Source organism: Schistocerca serialis, chromosome 5, assembly GCF_023864345.2.
Source record: "Schistocerca serialis cubense isolate TAMUIC-IGC-003099 chromosome 5, iqSchSeri2.2, whole genome shotgun sequence".
Taxonomy (NCBI): Eukaryota; Metazoa; Arthropoda; class Insecta; order Orthoptera; family Acrididae; genus Schistocerca; species Schistocerca serialis.
Window position 1 is genome coordinate 575,920,978 of NC_064642.1, and position 14,201 is coordinate 575,935,178.

Consider the following 14,201-nt stretch of genomic DNA (forward strand, 5'->3'; position numbering starts at 1 on the left):
GACAAAGGTGCAAGCGATAAATGTCTCCCGTTAGTGGCATATGGTATGGGGTCCCACATACTTGAATATTCTTAGATTGGTCATGGAAGATATATGCAAGCAGATACCTCTGTAGAACTGTCGCATTCTTTCAGTATCCTGACAATAAATCGAAAACTGGCAGGTCCTTCACCTATGATTTAGCCTATACAAAATGTTACATCGAGGTATTGGTATGAGTTGTCTGAATTATATAGTTGTGCTGCAAGTAGTGTACTCGGCGCGGCTAGGTAAAATAAAGATGCCGCCAGGGGTAACGTAAGAGCCTCAAGAAAGTGGGTCGGACCTGTAGTGGCCTGGCGCTTACATCAGAAGCGACCTGCTGGTACAACATACCCCAGCCAGCAGCAGGGCTAGAGTTGTAATATCACCGACACAGCAGAAGGCAAAGTCACTGTGGCATGGATGACCCGTCGTGTCCAAGCTGTGGCTCTGTTGTGGCTTGCTTGATGCGATTCGGTGTCTGGCATAAGAAGGATGGGCTGATCCCGTATGAATACAACTCATTTCTTGACAGAAGTAGGCAGTCTGACTGCGGCCACTTTTGACGGGAGGTCCACGCTGTTCTTTGAGTTGACATGAATCTCCAAGCTGCTACCACTGGACCGTGGCGCTGCTAGCTGTTGCCCTGTCTTACTGACCCTGATGTTGGCGACTTAGCGCCCTGCAACCGAAGGCCACCAGCAGACTTACTGCAGCCACTACCGACCTCCTACCCTGGTGGTCTACAGTTCGAGCAAGGGGACGTGCAACCACTCAACCATCATTGCTTGCGTGGTCAAACTCTATGCTGTCCATTTCCACTTGTGTACGCAAGCAGTGTTGCTGAGAGTCGCCCCCTCCACGATGGGTCCATAACGCGGTTTTGCGCGCCTTGCCTTGAGTCGCGTGGCTGCCTCTAGCCTGCTGCTGCTAGCCTGCTGCTGGCCACTGCCAAAGTCAGCAACCTTACTGAGTCGCTGCTTCCATCACTTCACTGGCTGAGTGATGCTGAAGGCTGCCAGGGACAATAGCCCACTCACTAATTGCCGGACAGTGTGTACGGCTTATACTATGGGGGCATCGGCTTCTCCGAACTTTGTCACGACTACTGTAGTTTGCTGAGCAATAAATTAATCTTTTAACGATGCTGTTTTCTTGACTTAACATCGAACCACAACCAGGCACTCGCCACTCCACCGTTATCCCATTCAGGTGAACTACTGGCTTCTTGACCTCTGACAACCCAGCTCCATCACCTACTGTTCAGGCCAGCAACCTGGGGCCTCTACAATATTTTGGTCGTAGGATACCGTAATTCTGCGTTTTGTGAAATACGCAATATTACATTTATGAGTGTTTAAAACTATTTGTCATTCTTTGTATCACTCTGAAATCTTAGCACGATCTGCCTGAATATTTGAGAGACCTTTTTTAGATATTCATTGTAGATCACTGCAAAATCTTCGAAATAAATGAGGTAAGTAATAATATTGGATGCCAGGCCACTCAAATACAGTATGAGGAACAAGGATCCCAACATGCTTCTCTGTGTCACGCCCAAAGTTACTTCCTTCCGTCGATGACTTTCCATCCGGGATAACATGCTGCGTCCTTCCTGAATACGTGTATGTCCCCAGCCGAGTAAAAAATTTGTTTCATGCCCCAACTGTACTTTTGTTAATAATGATTAGTCGTGGAACGCGAATTCTCTCTGTGAATTGTCATTGCTGGAATAAATCAGTGGCAGAACTGCCACCTACACTGTCTAATCCTTTTAGAGGACAGCTACAAGGCGTCAAGTCAGTTATTATGATTGCTGAAGGGTAGTGGAACAGAAATGTGCCACTTGAAATACCAAATATAAAGTCACCCTACGACTGAAAAAAGTGTTGTTACTGGAGGAAAAGTTGTGCCTTTCTGGTGGCCTTCACAGCTGTTTCAGCGGGATTGCAGAGCGGCAAGAGATCCTCTTAAAAACAGTGTGTAGCGTTTTACCGCTGTTCGCCGCCAGGACAAAATCCAGTACTGCACCGAGTATGGTGCTTGTGGAACAAAGCAAGGTTAGAGTTTAACGTCCACCCGACAACGGTACAATGACGGAGACGCAAACCAGCCGGCGCATTTTCGAAGAAAGAATCGCCGTATTGACCTTAAGTGGTTAACAGAGCTTGTTGTCAGAAGAGGGACTGGAACGCTTGTGATTGGGCCATTGGTAATGGGCTAGGAATATACTGCCAAGCAAGTCACGGTTCAGTGTAATCAGTAATTCTGGAGACTAGCTCGTGCGGATAGATACTGAAACACAAATCCTCTCATAAAAGTGCTACCCTGGTGGTTTTGGTACACAAAGGAATGTCGTCTGTCTGGGTATCATGACCAGTACACGTCTCTGTGGCAGTACAGATCAAGTGAGAATGTTAGATGTCGCGAAAGAGAAGGGATTTGTCGAGGAAAATCTTGATCCTAACAGAAGGCCTCACAATGTCGACACCGTAGAGTGGGAATATCCTCAAATTGAGTGGCGATGTATTCATCATTCTATGGAGAAGGCGTAGAACATTTTAGCAGACTTATTACGGAGATAATAACATTTCTGGTATACAAGATCTGGAAAAGTACACTACTGGCCATTAAAATCGCTACACCACGAAGATGGTGAGCTACATACGCGAAATTTAACCGACAGGAAGAAGATGCTGTGATATGCAAATGATTAGCTTTTCAGAGCATTCACACAAGGTTGGCGCCGGTGACGACTCCTACAACGTGCTGACATGAGGAAAGTTTCCAACCGATTTCTCACACACAAAAAGCAGTTGACCGGCGTTGCCTGGTGAAACGTTTTATGATGCCTTATGAAAGGAGGAGAAATGCGTACCATCACGTTTCCGACTTTGATAATGGTCGGATTGTAGCCTATGGTGATTGCGATTTATCGTATCGCGGCATTGCTGCTCACGTTGTTCGAGATCCAATGAATGTTAGCAGAATATGGAATCGGTGGGTTCAGGAGGGTAATACGGAACGCCGTGCTGGATCCCAACGGCCTCGAATCACTAGCAGTCGAGACGACAGGCATCTTATACGCATGGCTGTAACGGATCGTAGAACCACATCTCGATCCCTCAGTCAATAGATGGGGCCGTTTGCAAGACAACAACCATCTGCACGAACAGTTCGACTCTGCACGAACAGTTCGACGACATTTGCAGCAGCATGGACTATCAGCTCGGAGACCATGGCTGCGGCTACCCCTGACGCTGCATCACAGACAGGAGCGCCTGCGATGGTGTACTCTGCGACGAACCTGGGTGCACGAATGGCAAAAGTCATTTTTTCGGATGAATCCAGGTTCTGTTTACAGCATCATGATGGTCGCATCTGCGATGGCGACATCGCGGTGAACGCACGTTGGAAGCGTGTATTCGTCATCGCCATACTGGCGTATCACGGTATTGACTTAGGTGGCGATTTGCATAGTGATTATCTTTTCCTGCTGATACTGGTGTTGAAGTTGTGTTGCTGACGTACGTCAAATGGGAATGATCTCTTGAGGCTTGGCGACAAGCCTAAGTTTCCATTATCGAGACGAAATAGAATCGTGAGAAAGGAGATTGAAACTGTGTGAGAAATGGAAGTATTAAATTGGATGGAGCTTGTTAGAAAGCTTTATAGGGTTTCGGGTAAACGTAAGGGATCACATCAAGTTTGCGGATGGCTCAAGATGTGTAAGGATTCTGTCTCCTGTGCGGAATAAAATGGGGGTAGGTTTCGGGAGTAAGCGGTGGTGAAATTTAGGTTTAATACTGTGTGACTTGTTAGAGAACGTGAAAACGTGGTAAGGGGTGGGTATCTATATTTACACTCCCTGAGCCACCTTGTCGTGGGTGGCGGGAAGTGCTTCCGGCACCACTATCAATACTTTCCTTCCGTCTTGCATTCGCGGCTGGTGAGTGGGAAGAAAGACTGTCGATAAACGTCCGTTGGCCTCTGATTTTTCTGATTCTCCCGTCTTGGCCATTTCTCGAGACGCATGTGGGAGCAACTAATGTGTTGTCCGAGTCATGATACGACAGTAAACCTCTCTGTAATGTATAATTTTTGTTTTGCAGTGTCTATCACCGGAGTTTGTTGAGCATCTCAGCAGAATTTCTCGCACTTATTAATAGATGTGTTGACGAAACGTGGCATTCCTTGGATGTTCTTTACATTATGTAACAATCCAACATGATAAGGGTCCCAGACTAGTGAAAAACAACCAACATGGTCTTTCATGCGTTTTGTAAGCCTCTTGTTTCATTGTTGAACGACATTTCCTTACGATTCTGCCAATCAATTTCAGCCTGCCACCTGCTTTCCCTGCTGTCAGTTTTTATGGTTATTCCATTTTAGTTAGCTCCGAAGTGTCTTGTTTTCAGTGATTAATCGCCAATCGCGTAATCGAACAGTAATGGGCGTCTTCGCATCTTTATATACAATACGTTGAGGGTCAACTGGCAGTGACTGCACCAATCGTCGATACTCAACATGTTATTGCATTTCTTTACACTCATCTGAGATTGCAACCTCGTTGTAGGTAACAGCATAGTCTAGGAACAGCCTCATAGAGCTTCCGACTGAATCCACTGCATCACTCCTTTAAATTATAATCATTAGTGGCCTCCGACATTCCCGACGTTACCTCTAAATTTATCAGATTGGTGCCATTAAGAACTACGTACTGAGTTATAACTGTTAAGAAGTTGTGAATCGAGTTGCAAATGTCGTCTGATACTTCGTAAGCTCGTATTTTCTTCATTAAACGACGCTATGGAACTGTATCAGATGTCTTCTAGAACTCAAAGAACACGGTATCAACCTGGGAGTTTCTATGTACGGCACTCTGGATTCCATGGTGTTGTGTACATAGTTCCGCGTAGTCAGCACATACACAACTTTCCCACTAGAGCGCGCCCCGCTAAGCACAACAGCGCAGGCGCAGCGCTCGTCCGTCTGCGCATTACGAGATGGGGCTGTCTTAGAGACGGACCAAATTCTGCTTCCGCCGATCCGCGTATTAATATGTAACGCAGCCAATGAGATTGCTGCTAACGTAGAACCTTTTCTCCTCGCGGATCACGCTCGCGCAGTGATACCTGAACGCTCGATGTATTATAACGAGTGTACAGACCTCCGATTAGTCAGTCTGCATTAGTCAGCGTTAGTCTATAGTCAAGTTTCAGTCTGCGCCTAATAAGATTATCATTTTCCTGTACATAGCCATGAAGATAAATGAATAGACACTTCGTCAAGTATCAGAGATATGTGAGAATAAGATTAACGTACCAAGACCAAAGGAATTTCAGATTGTCAATTGTAAACAGCATCCAGAATCAAGTTAAGTAATTTCTACGATTTTTATTATTTTAATAAATGTGTGTGAAAATTAAGCAAGTTCTGTTTAAAGTTGGTCACCGTCAATCTGCTACTCTAATCGTGCAAGTGGCATTTCTATCGTCTGACCTAACGGCAGAAGATGAACACGCCACGATAAGACCACGAGACATATTGCTGACACTCGCTTACTTCGTTAGAGCGACAAGTCAAATAATCTGATGGTGTGTGTACCGAAGGTCTTACAGCACGCACACCACACATGGACATGTAGAGCAAGATGTGTTTTGCAACATCTCTGCGTAAGGAAACCAGGTTTATTCTTATAGAGAAGAGTTTCGTTCTCCAGAAACGTAATTTGCAGAGCAGTAATAAATAACTCGATGAAGAGAATGTTGGGGACTTGTAGGGGTGTGAAGTAGTTTGGGTCGAACATGTAGATGAGGAGGTTACTTTAGGTCTGACGGAAGGTGGTTTGCCTCACATTAATAGTAGTAGTTTGCCAGTATTACTCTGTGGAGAGCAACGTGGGATTCCAAGCGAAATTGCTCGTTCACCACGTTTTATAGTAAAGTCAGCGAAAGAAGTTCCCTGACAGTTGCAGTGGGTTTTCTTGTGGTTGCTCCATGCGGCATCCCCCTAAATCAATAACATACTGCGTTTTGGTACGTCTCCCCGGCAACACGTTAGTATTGTCGAAGCTGTGCGACTATATTGTTTTCTGATGCAGCCATTTGAGCTTCGCAATTGAAAGCTGGCAACAGCGCTGCCAGCTGTCAGGGATCATCTTTCGCCGCCTCTATTACAATTCACTGGTGTCGCTGAACATAGAAGAGGACACTCGGGGAGACAAAATGCACCTAGTTAGTAAATGCGTGCTTTCTGGAGACCAAAAGCAAACATTACAACAGCCACAATATTTTTATAGTAAGAATATGTCGCATAGAAGAATGGGTGGTATTTTAACAGAGAGACGGGTAGTTCCCACATAATATGTAATCCGTACCATCCGCCCTTGTTACGAGACCAAACAGTAATTTCGTTTCTATGGAATCGTTCATCATACAGTCCCAATAGCCTGAAAGTGCCTAAGACCTTTTTGCTAGAGTAATACTCTGCTTGATCAGAAGTTAGGCAGAGCTCCAATCGCGCGACTTCGCAGACTTGCTTAGCTGTTTAAAATGAGTGTATCACTTATGTTCGAGGCAGAAATTTTTAAGGTCCTTTAGTCTGATTGTATGTGCCAAATCGCGACTGGATACAGTATAACAGATGCCAACTTATTTCAGAGTGGTATCTCGAGCAGAATGACCGCACCAGCATGGATTTCGAAAACATAGATCGTGCGAAACTCAACTTGCCGTTTTCACGCAAGACATCCTGAGATTCATGGATCAAGTCAATCATATGGATGCAGTATATTTTCACTCCAGAAAAGCATTTGACTCGCCCCTAACCATTACGATTATATGCTGTAACTAACAAAATTTGTGATTGGATTGGGGATTTTTCGGAAATTGGGGGGGGGGGGGGGTACGCAGCATGTTGTTCTGGATAGAGAATCGTAATGAGAAGTTAAAGTAACTTTGCGTGTGCGCCAGGTAAGTGTGAACGGACCCTTGTTGTTTATATTGTCATCTTAATGACCTGGCAGACAATATTAACAATAACCTCAGACGTTCTGCAGATGATGCAGTTATCTGCAGTCAAATAGACGACCACACGCAACAACGCGCGGCGGCTCTATGAGAAAGTGGGTTACGCCACGTTGGGACTACACTTCCACACCGGTGGCATCGACATCCGGTTCCTCTAACCATCCTAGAGGAATCGGATTCCGACCACGTCTGACTATAGGCCTGGCACGCCCACCACGGATGCATCCTTTGGGGGGACTACTCCCCCAGTCTAAATCTGAAAAAAGCTGCACAAATATCCAGTCAGATCTCGACACATTTTCAACATGCAAAGACTGGCACATTGTTTTAAATGATCATAAATGTGTAATTGTGCACTGCACAATACGCAGAAAAAATAGTCTCTTATAAAACAGTGAGTTTTTCAGTCAGTCAACTCGTGCAAATATTTGAGTAAAGATTTGTAGTGATATGAAATGGAATGATCACGTAAGCTCAGTCCTTGATAAGGGGGATGATAGAGTTCAGTTCATTGGCGGTATACTGGATAAATGCCGTCAGTCTACAAAAAATATTGCTTATAAATCTTCTGTGCGTCCCATCTTCGAATACTTCTCAAACGTGAGAGGCCCGCTGCAAGAAGAAATCTGCTTCATTTGAGATATGTTTCTTATGTACTGCACCACCGGTTTCAAAGCCTAAAGCTTCATCTTCAGGTGCCACCAATTGCGACCAATAGGAGCTACTAACGTACAAGGACTATGGGGTTGGCATATGAAAGTGAAAAGTGAAGCCACGAAAAGTGGTGTAGTTATGGAAACATAAATGTGAGGTGGTCGGGACAGTCAGTAACGGAGCGGTAACACCCACATCGAGTAAACGCATGGGACTAAAACAAAGACGTTGATATAGAGGGAGGAATTTGGACAAAAATGAACTCGTCATATTACTGCTTAATTTTTAGTATATTTCTTTATACTATCAGTGGGCCCTATTTTACTGGTATTTTTATCTTTTTATTGTCGTGTTTTTTGTCACGTTGACTTTTAGGGATTCTTGCTGAACACTTATGTTTGTATGTTATTCTGTTTAGTGTCTCACCGGTGATACTTCCATATATTTAAAATAGTTAGTATTACTCTATTTTAACGTAGTCCTATTGTACCCGAATTAGAGTGCTCTCGTACACTACATGTAGGCTTAGTTTCTTTACTCGCTTTCGTTAGTCCTTTTCTTCTCGCTTACGTTTATTACGTATTGGTAGTGTGGGGATGCACCGTGCCGTTTTATATGTCTACATTGCTATTTCTGTTGCGTGTATCTCTTTAAACCAGCCTAACCTTTTGTAAACGTTGTTTTAGCTCCTTAAGACGAGTCCATACTTGACTACCGATGTTGACATTATTCTCCTACCATACTTCACCTGTCGTCTTATAGCTCAGTTTTAGAAACATTTTTGCCCCTATCTGTGCCCTCTATTTTAGTTGTATTTTTATCTTTCACGTTTTTATCCTAGGGCACTCTGTCAAGTATATATTAAGCATTTTTGCGCAACACTCGTGTTCATCATTATTATAATTATTCTTGAATTTGTAGTTATATTTTGTATCGATCTAGTGATCCACCATTACGTAAGCGAGCAGACGAATCAGCCCCTGTGTCCCGTAGTTTCTCAGCTATCTACTGTGGTTCCCACCTCATTGGCTAGTGTGTCAGTCGCTTCTGCTGCCGCTGTCAGCTGGCATCTGGTCCGTCTCTGCTTTACACACTTGTGTGTAGTGCTGTCGATGTGGTCAACGTGGTTTCTGGTCCTATGTGTGAGTGCAGTTATTTATTTATTTGCTATAGATGTCTTTTTTGTCCTGATCCCTCCCTCTATGTTAGCGTATTCGTCCCAGTCCTATGCGTTTGTTTGACGTGGGTATGCCCGCCTCCCCTCCCCGTGACCGATTGGCCTGACTGCCACAGATTTAAGGTTTCATAAGAACATCACTTTTAATGGCTTTACCTTTATTTTTTAATGTTAACCCCCATAATTCGTGTATGCTAGTAGCTTCTCTCGTTCGCTTTTCGTGACACCTGAAGACGATGCTTTAGGATTCGAAACCGTTAGTGCAATAAATAAAAAATTAATGGCAACTGAAGGAGAAGTTTTATTCTACTAATAACTTTCTCAGTTTCGGATATTCGCCTGATCATATATTTTATAAAAAAGAACGATGCCACGAATAGCCACAGTATTGTATGACTTACGGGAGTGCATCACGAAAATGTTGAAAAACATGAATTGCAAACTCTTGAAGATAGACGCCTATTATACCGCGAAAGGCCACGTACAACGTTATATATCAAGAACCAGTATTTTTTAAAGTGAAGAATTTGTAAATATTCTTCAGCACCTTCGTCTCACTCCTACAGGGGACAGGGTTAGATTACGGAATAGTTCGTGGTAAATGGCCAAATGTCAGTGTTCGGTGGCCACGATATTTCGGCAAGTATCCACCCTTGCCATCATCAGGTAGGCTGATGAACTGATTGCCTAGGAGCTAGCAGGTGGTTTTTATCTCCTCCCGTCCCATTCCCGAGAAACCATGTAATTGTTATGGAATCTCCTAGGGAAATAATCATCTACGAAAATACTCTTTTAGGAATAGTCATTATATTGGGAAAAGTTTAAATATCACAACAATGGAACTACTACACACTGCCCCTTATGCAAGAGGTTATTTGCCTTGATACTGATTGACAGAGTTGTTGGATGCTCTCCAGAGGCAGGTGGTTGGAGGGTCCTACCCATAATGCTCTAAACGTTCTCCATTATGGAAAGATCTGACGATCTTGCTGAACAAGGTAGGCTCTGGGACACACGAGGACAAGCTGTAGAAACTCTCGCCTTGTAAGGGCGGGTATGTAAGTCTAGGATAACTTGCCATGAAGGAAGATAAGACGATGCGTAGAATATCATCGAGTACCACTGTACTCTAAAGGCACCACGGATGACAACAAATGGCGTCCTGCTATGAAAACAAATGGCAGCCCAGGCCATCACTCCTGGCTACCGGGCAGTACGGCGGGCGAGAGTCAGGTTGGTGTGCCACTGCTGTCCAAGGCGTCACCAGACGTTTCTTTTCTGGTGATTGGGGCTCAATTAACAGTGAGACTCATCACTGAAGACAGTTCTATTACAGACGAGATTCCAGGCCCGAAACGTGTCTGGAGACGGCCTGGACAGGGATGGATACAAAGCTGAGTGTCGCCCACCACACGCCCGACAGTCAGGACTGATGGTCTCGAGAGCCATTTATTTTCGTAGCAGGACCCCTTTGGTTGTCATCCGCAGCACCCCTACAGCACAGTGGTAGATCGATGATATTCTACGCCCCGTTTTGTTGTCCTTGGCCAGCAAGGTCACCGGATCTCTCCGCAAATGAGAACTTTTCAAGCATTATGGGCAGAACCCTCTATCCAGCTCGTGATTTTGATTATTTAAAGCGCCAATTGGACAGAACTTGGCACGACATCCACCATCTCTATCAATGAATGCCAAGCCGAATAACTGCTTCCAAAAGGGCTAGAAGTATACCATAGTGTTAGTAACATGCTCAATTTGTGGAGCTATTTCTCTTGGATAAATCATCTAATTTTCGTTAAACTGTAATCATTTGTTTGTCTGTGCATGTACATCACATCTGTCATTTCTGTCCCATTGGGATAATTCCTTGATGGAGCGTCTTTTTTTTTTCTTAGAGTGTATAAATATAAGTTCCCCTGTAGTTCCTGTTGTCATTACCTCTTTGAAGGTGTACTCGTAACCATCAGGGTTGAGCACGGGGACGATGTGCCAATCGACGTTGTCTGTCAGCGCACTTTCTGCAGGGTTCTCGACCAGCTGGTTGATGACATAGAGGGCAGCAGCAGGCGCGATCCACTCCCTGGCGTGGATGCCCGCGTCGATCAGTATAACAGGCCTGGTGTCGTCACCTCCGGAGGATATCTTGATGATATCCAGATCGCGGCCTGCGTAGCTGTTCCCGATGGACTCTACCGTCACTGTGTCAGAGTAGTTTGAAGCCAGATCCAACAGGTACTGCAGAATCTATAAACCATGGTGGAGAACACAGACCATATAACATTGGGTCAGAGCATACTGTCATGATAAAAGGGATGTTGTTTAGTAATAAGTAAGTGTACAGTATAAGGATATGCCTGTACCATCCCCAGTGCTGCCTCGGTAGACAATTAGCTCAGAGTACGGATGGTACTAGTGCAGTTTGTGAAACATACATTTCCCCAAAGTCAGCACAGCGTGCACCCATCATCACCAAACGGCTGGCGGGAGATCAAAGCCAAGGCACTCAGAACATGAATGTTATGAAACTTGGTTCTCCGTCCTCAGCTCTCTATTTTCAAAGAACCCTACGTGGAGGGGATGACTCAATGTGAGAATATCGCTTATTTCAAGAAAAAAAAACTGGGGAACGAAAACTTCCCCCTCTTCATGTAGAAAACAAGCAGTCGACAAAACTGCTCGCACATTGGGCATTCTTGGCATGAACAGGCATGTCGCAAACAGGTGCAACACTTTCGCCCTATTAATGCCAATGTTGGGTTACAGCTGCAAAATATTATCATGGCAGGGAGACATTAACTACAACAAAGGAAATTAAAATTAGTGAAACATTGTACACGGAAGTATTGAATGTTGACAGCTTCAGCATATATGTAGTGCTAGCGCTAGATGAGGTCCGAAGGAGGTGTTAGCATCACTTCACGTCAAGGTGCCTGGATGTCACTCATTGAACCAGACTTCGGTTTGGTCATCTGGCCAATACTTTTTATGCCTCCATCATGGTAGGTGTCAGTGGCCTTTTTTGGTAGCTTCTCTTGTCTTGATGAATACAACACAGGTAGTATTACTTGTACTCTTTAAGAGAACTATTATACTGCATTGATTGTTCCATCAATCATTGGTAGAATATTTTATGCATTATGAATGAAAACACACACAATATTGGTCTAATATTCTACAATATTTATTATTTGTTTCACAAACCAGTTTTCGGCTGTTACACTATCATCAGTTACAAAGATAAACATGTGCTGCAGTGAAATTTTGTAGGATCAAAGATCTTAAACCTTTTTTATTTTATTGACTTCCGGCATATAAACTTTATAGCCATCACAATAGATTTTAAACTAGTGCATCTACAGAATTTCTCCATTTCTACAAATCAAAATAATAATGCCATATTTAGGAATAAAACGAGAGAAATTACTTCATTGTACTTGCAACGTAAGTTTATTTAACTAAGATAAAATATGTGACAATTAAGAAATGAACTGTATACAAATTACAAAAATTGTTCATAGAAGAAAGTAAACTAAACAATAAACCTCAATGACGTATACCAAGGGTGTGGCTGAACGAATTAATCTTGTCTTTGTAAGATGGCAAGAACTATGCCCCTTACATGAAGTCATTAAAGACCACCTAACTCACGTTGAGTGAACAGTAGGGCTGAACAAAAATGACTGACAAGGCACAATACATCTTGTAGAGGGTATAGTATGGACATATTGGAATAATTAATGTTGGGTGATGGTTTTAATGTAATTCACACGACACGAAAACTTTGTGGAAACACGTCGATTTACTGGAGGCTAGTTTATCCCAGGGAAGTATTCAAGTTGACCACAGTGCATGGCTGGGGAGCAGCGAAGGAAAGTGACAATAGGCAGCTTATGGTGCTCAAACTCTTGAGAAAGCGGTAACCGGGGCGCAGCCTCCAGCTGCCTTAACATGAGTGACAGTGAGGGGGGTGGTTGACCCCATGCTGGTGTACTGGGAAGCAGACGGAGAACTTGTATGCTTGTTGATAAATGTCCTTCATCCCGTTTTCAGTGAAACATGCGAGAAAGCCGCACAAAGCTATGGTGGAGCGGTCAACAGAGGCCAAAATATGCGTGTTCGTGACTATAGTAACTTCATGCTGAATTCACGGACCCCAGAGTCTGAAATAAATCATGTGAAGAGCGACAGAATGAAATATGCCGGCCTCTGATGGGAACATAGGACCAAGGAATTTGAAGTACTCTCCTGGGAGTCAGAATTCCGGAAAAATTGGTGTTTTGTGCAGACTCTGACCTTGATGGATGGCCTGGAAGGAGCTAAATAGCAGAAGTTGAGAGGAAGGGAAATTTTGTGGGAATTTGTTCACTTCCAAGAGCAGGCACTGGTTGGCGCCTGGAAGCGATACATAATTAACGCGAGTTGCGCTGCAATTGGCGTAAGTGATTTTACTGGAAGGGAAACCGAGGCGAAGAATGGACTGGGAGAAGTCTCCATAGTGGTTTTCCGTTCCCAGCTTGCCTAGAGTGCGGACATGGCGTTCATTACTCAGCTTGCCTGAGAGAGAGTGAGCATCTCTGCAGTTTAGGACTTAGCAAACGGAACGATTGAGCTTGGATATAGAAAGTTTTGGTTCAGCTATGTACTGAGCAAGATAGCTAGAAGTGAATAGACGAGCACAGCCTTGCAGCACCATGAGGTCGGCTGACGTCCACATAACGCTGCCGCGCCACCACGCTGAATTCGGTGATATTGCGCCCGCTCCGGCCACTCATTAATTTGTTGGATAACATCGGCAAAGTTTCCACGAGGGTTTCATGGGCCGTGTATTCTAGAATTCTTCTCGCACTTCGCATTACGCCTGGGTCAGTCGATAGGAATTACTCTTGATTTATCGCACTTTACTCCATGCAAACGCAATTTATGACCACTGCCTGTTAGGAGAGTCATGTAATGTGATGATTGAAGGTCGTGAGTTAAAATAAATCTGTGCTAATCGACTGCATCTATTTTCAATCAAGTAGTTGAAATCCCAAGTCGCTTTCTTAATTAATTTTATGTTCAACATTTGCAGCTGGTGTTCAGTAGCTGAATATAACATTAATGTGCACCCCTTTTTAATTAAAAGGGATCAATTCTGAATCAATTAATTTCAACACTGCCACTGCAATTCAATCAGTAGTCACAGGGCCTTATTACTTTCTTTGCGTAATCCGACATTGCGGCAGTTTTGCACTCTCTGTTGATCTGTTAGTCAATTACCTGGGGTGAACACACACCAAAACCAGATATGTGATGGGTGGGGTGTTACATCTTCAATA

At 44.0% G+C, this 14,201-nt stretch overlaps 1 protein-coding gene across 1 annotated transcript in view; it reads right to left on the reverse strand.

The window, feature by feature from the left end:
* LOC126482106 (carboxypeptidase B-like) overlaps positions 1 to 14,201 on the reverse strand; it is an 88,721-nt gene that overhangs the window by 48,399 nt on the left and 26,121 nt on the right. The window contains exon 4 of the mRNA XM_050106082.1: positions 10,822 to 11,127. Within this exon, the coding sequence (XP_049962039.1) occupies positions 10,822 to 11,127 (306 nt within the window). The remainder of the gene's footprint in view (positions 1 to 10,821; positions 11,128 to 14,201) is intronic.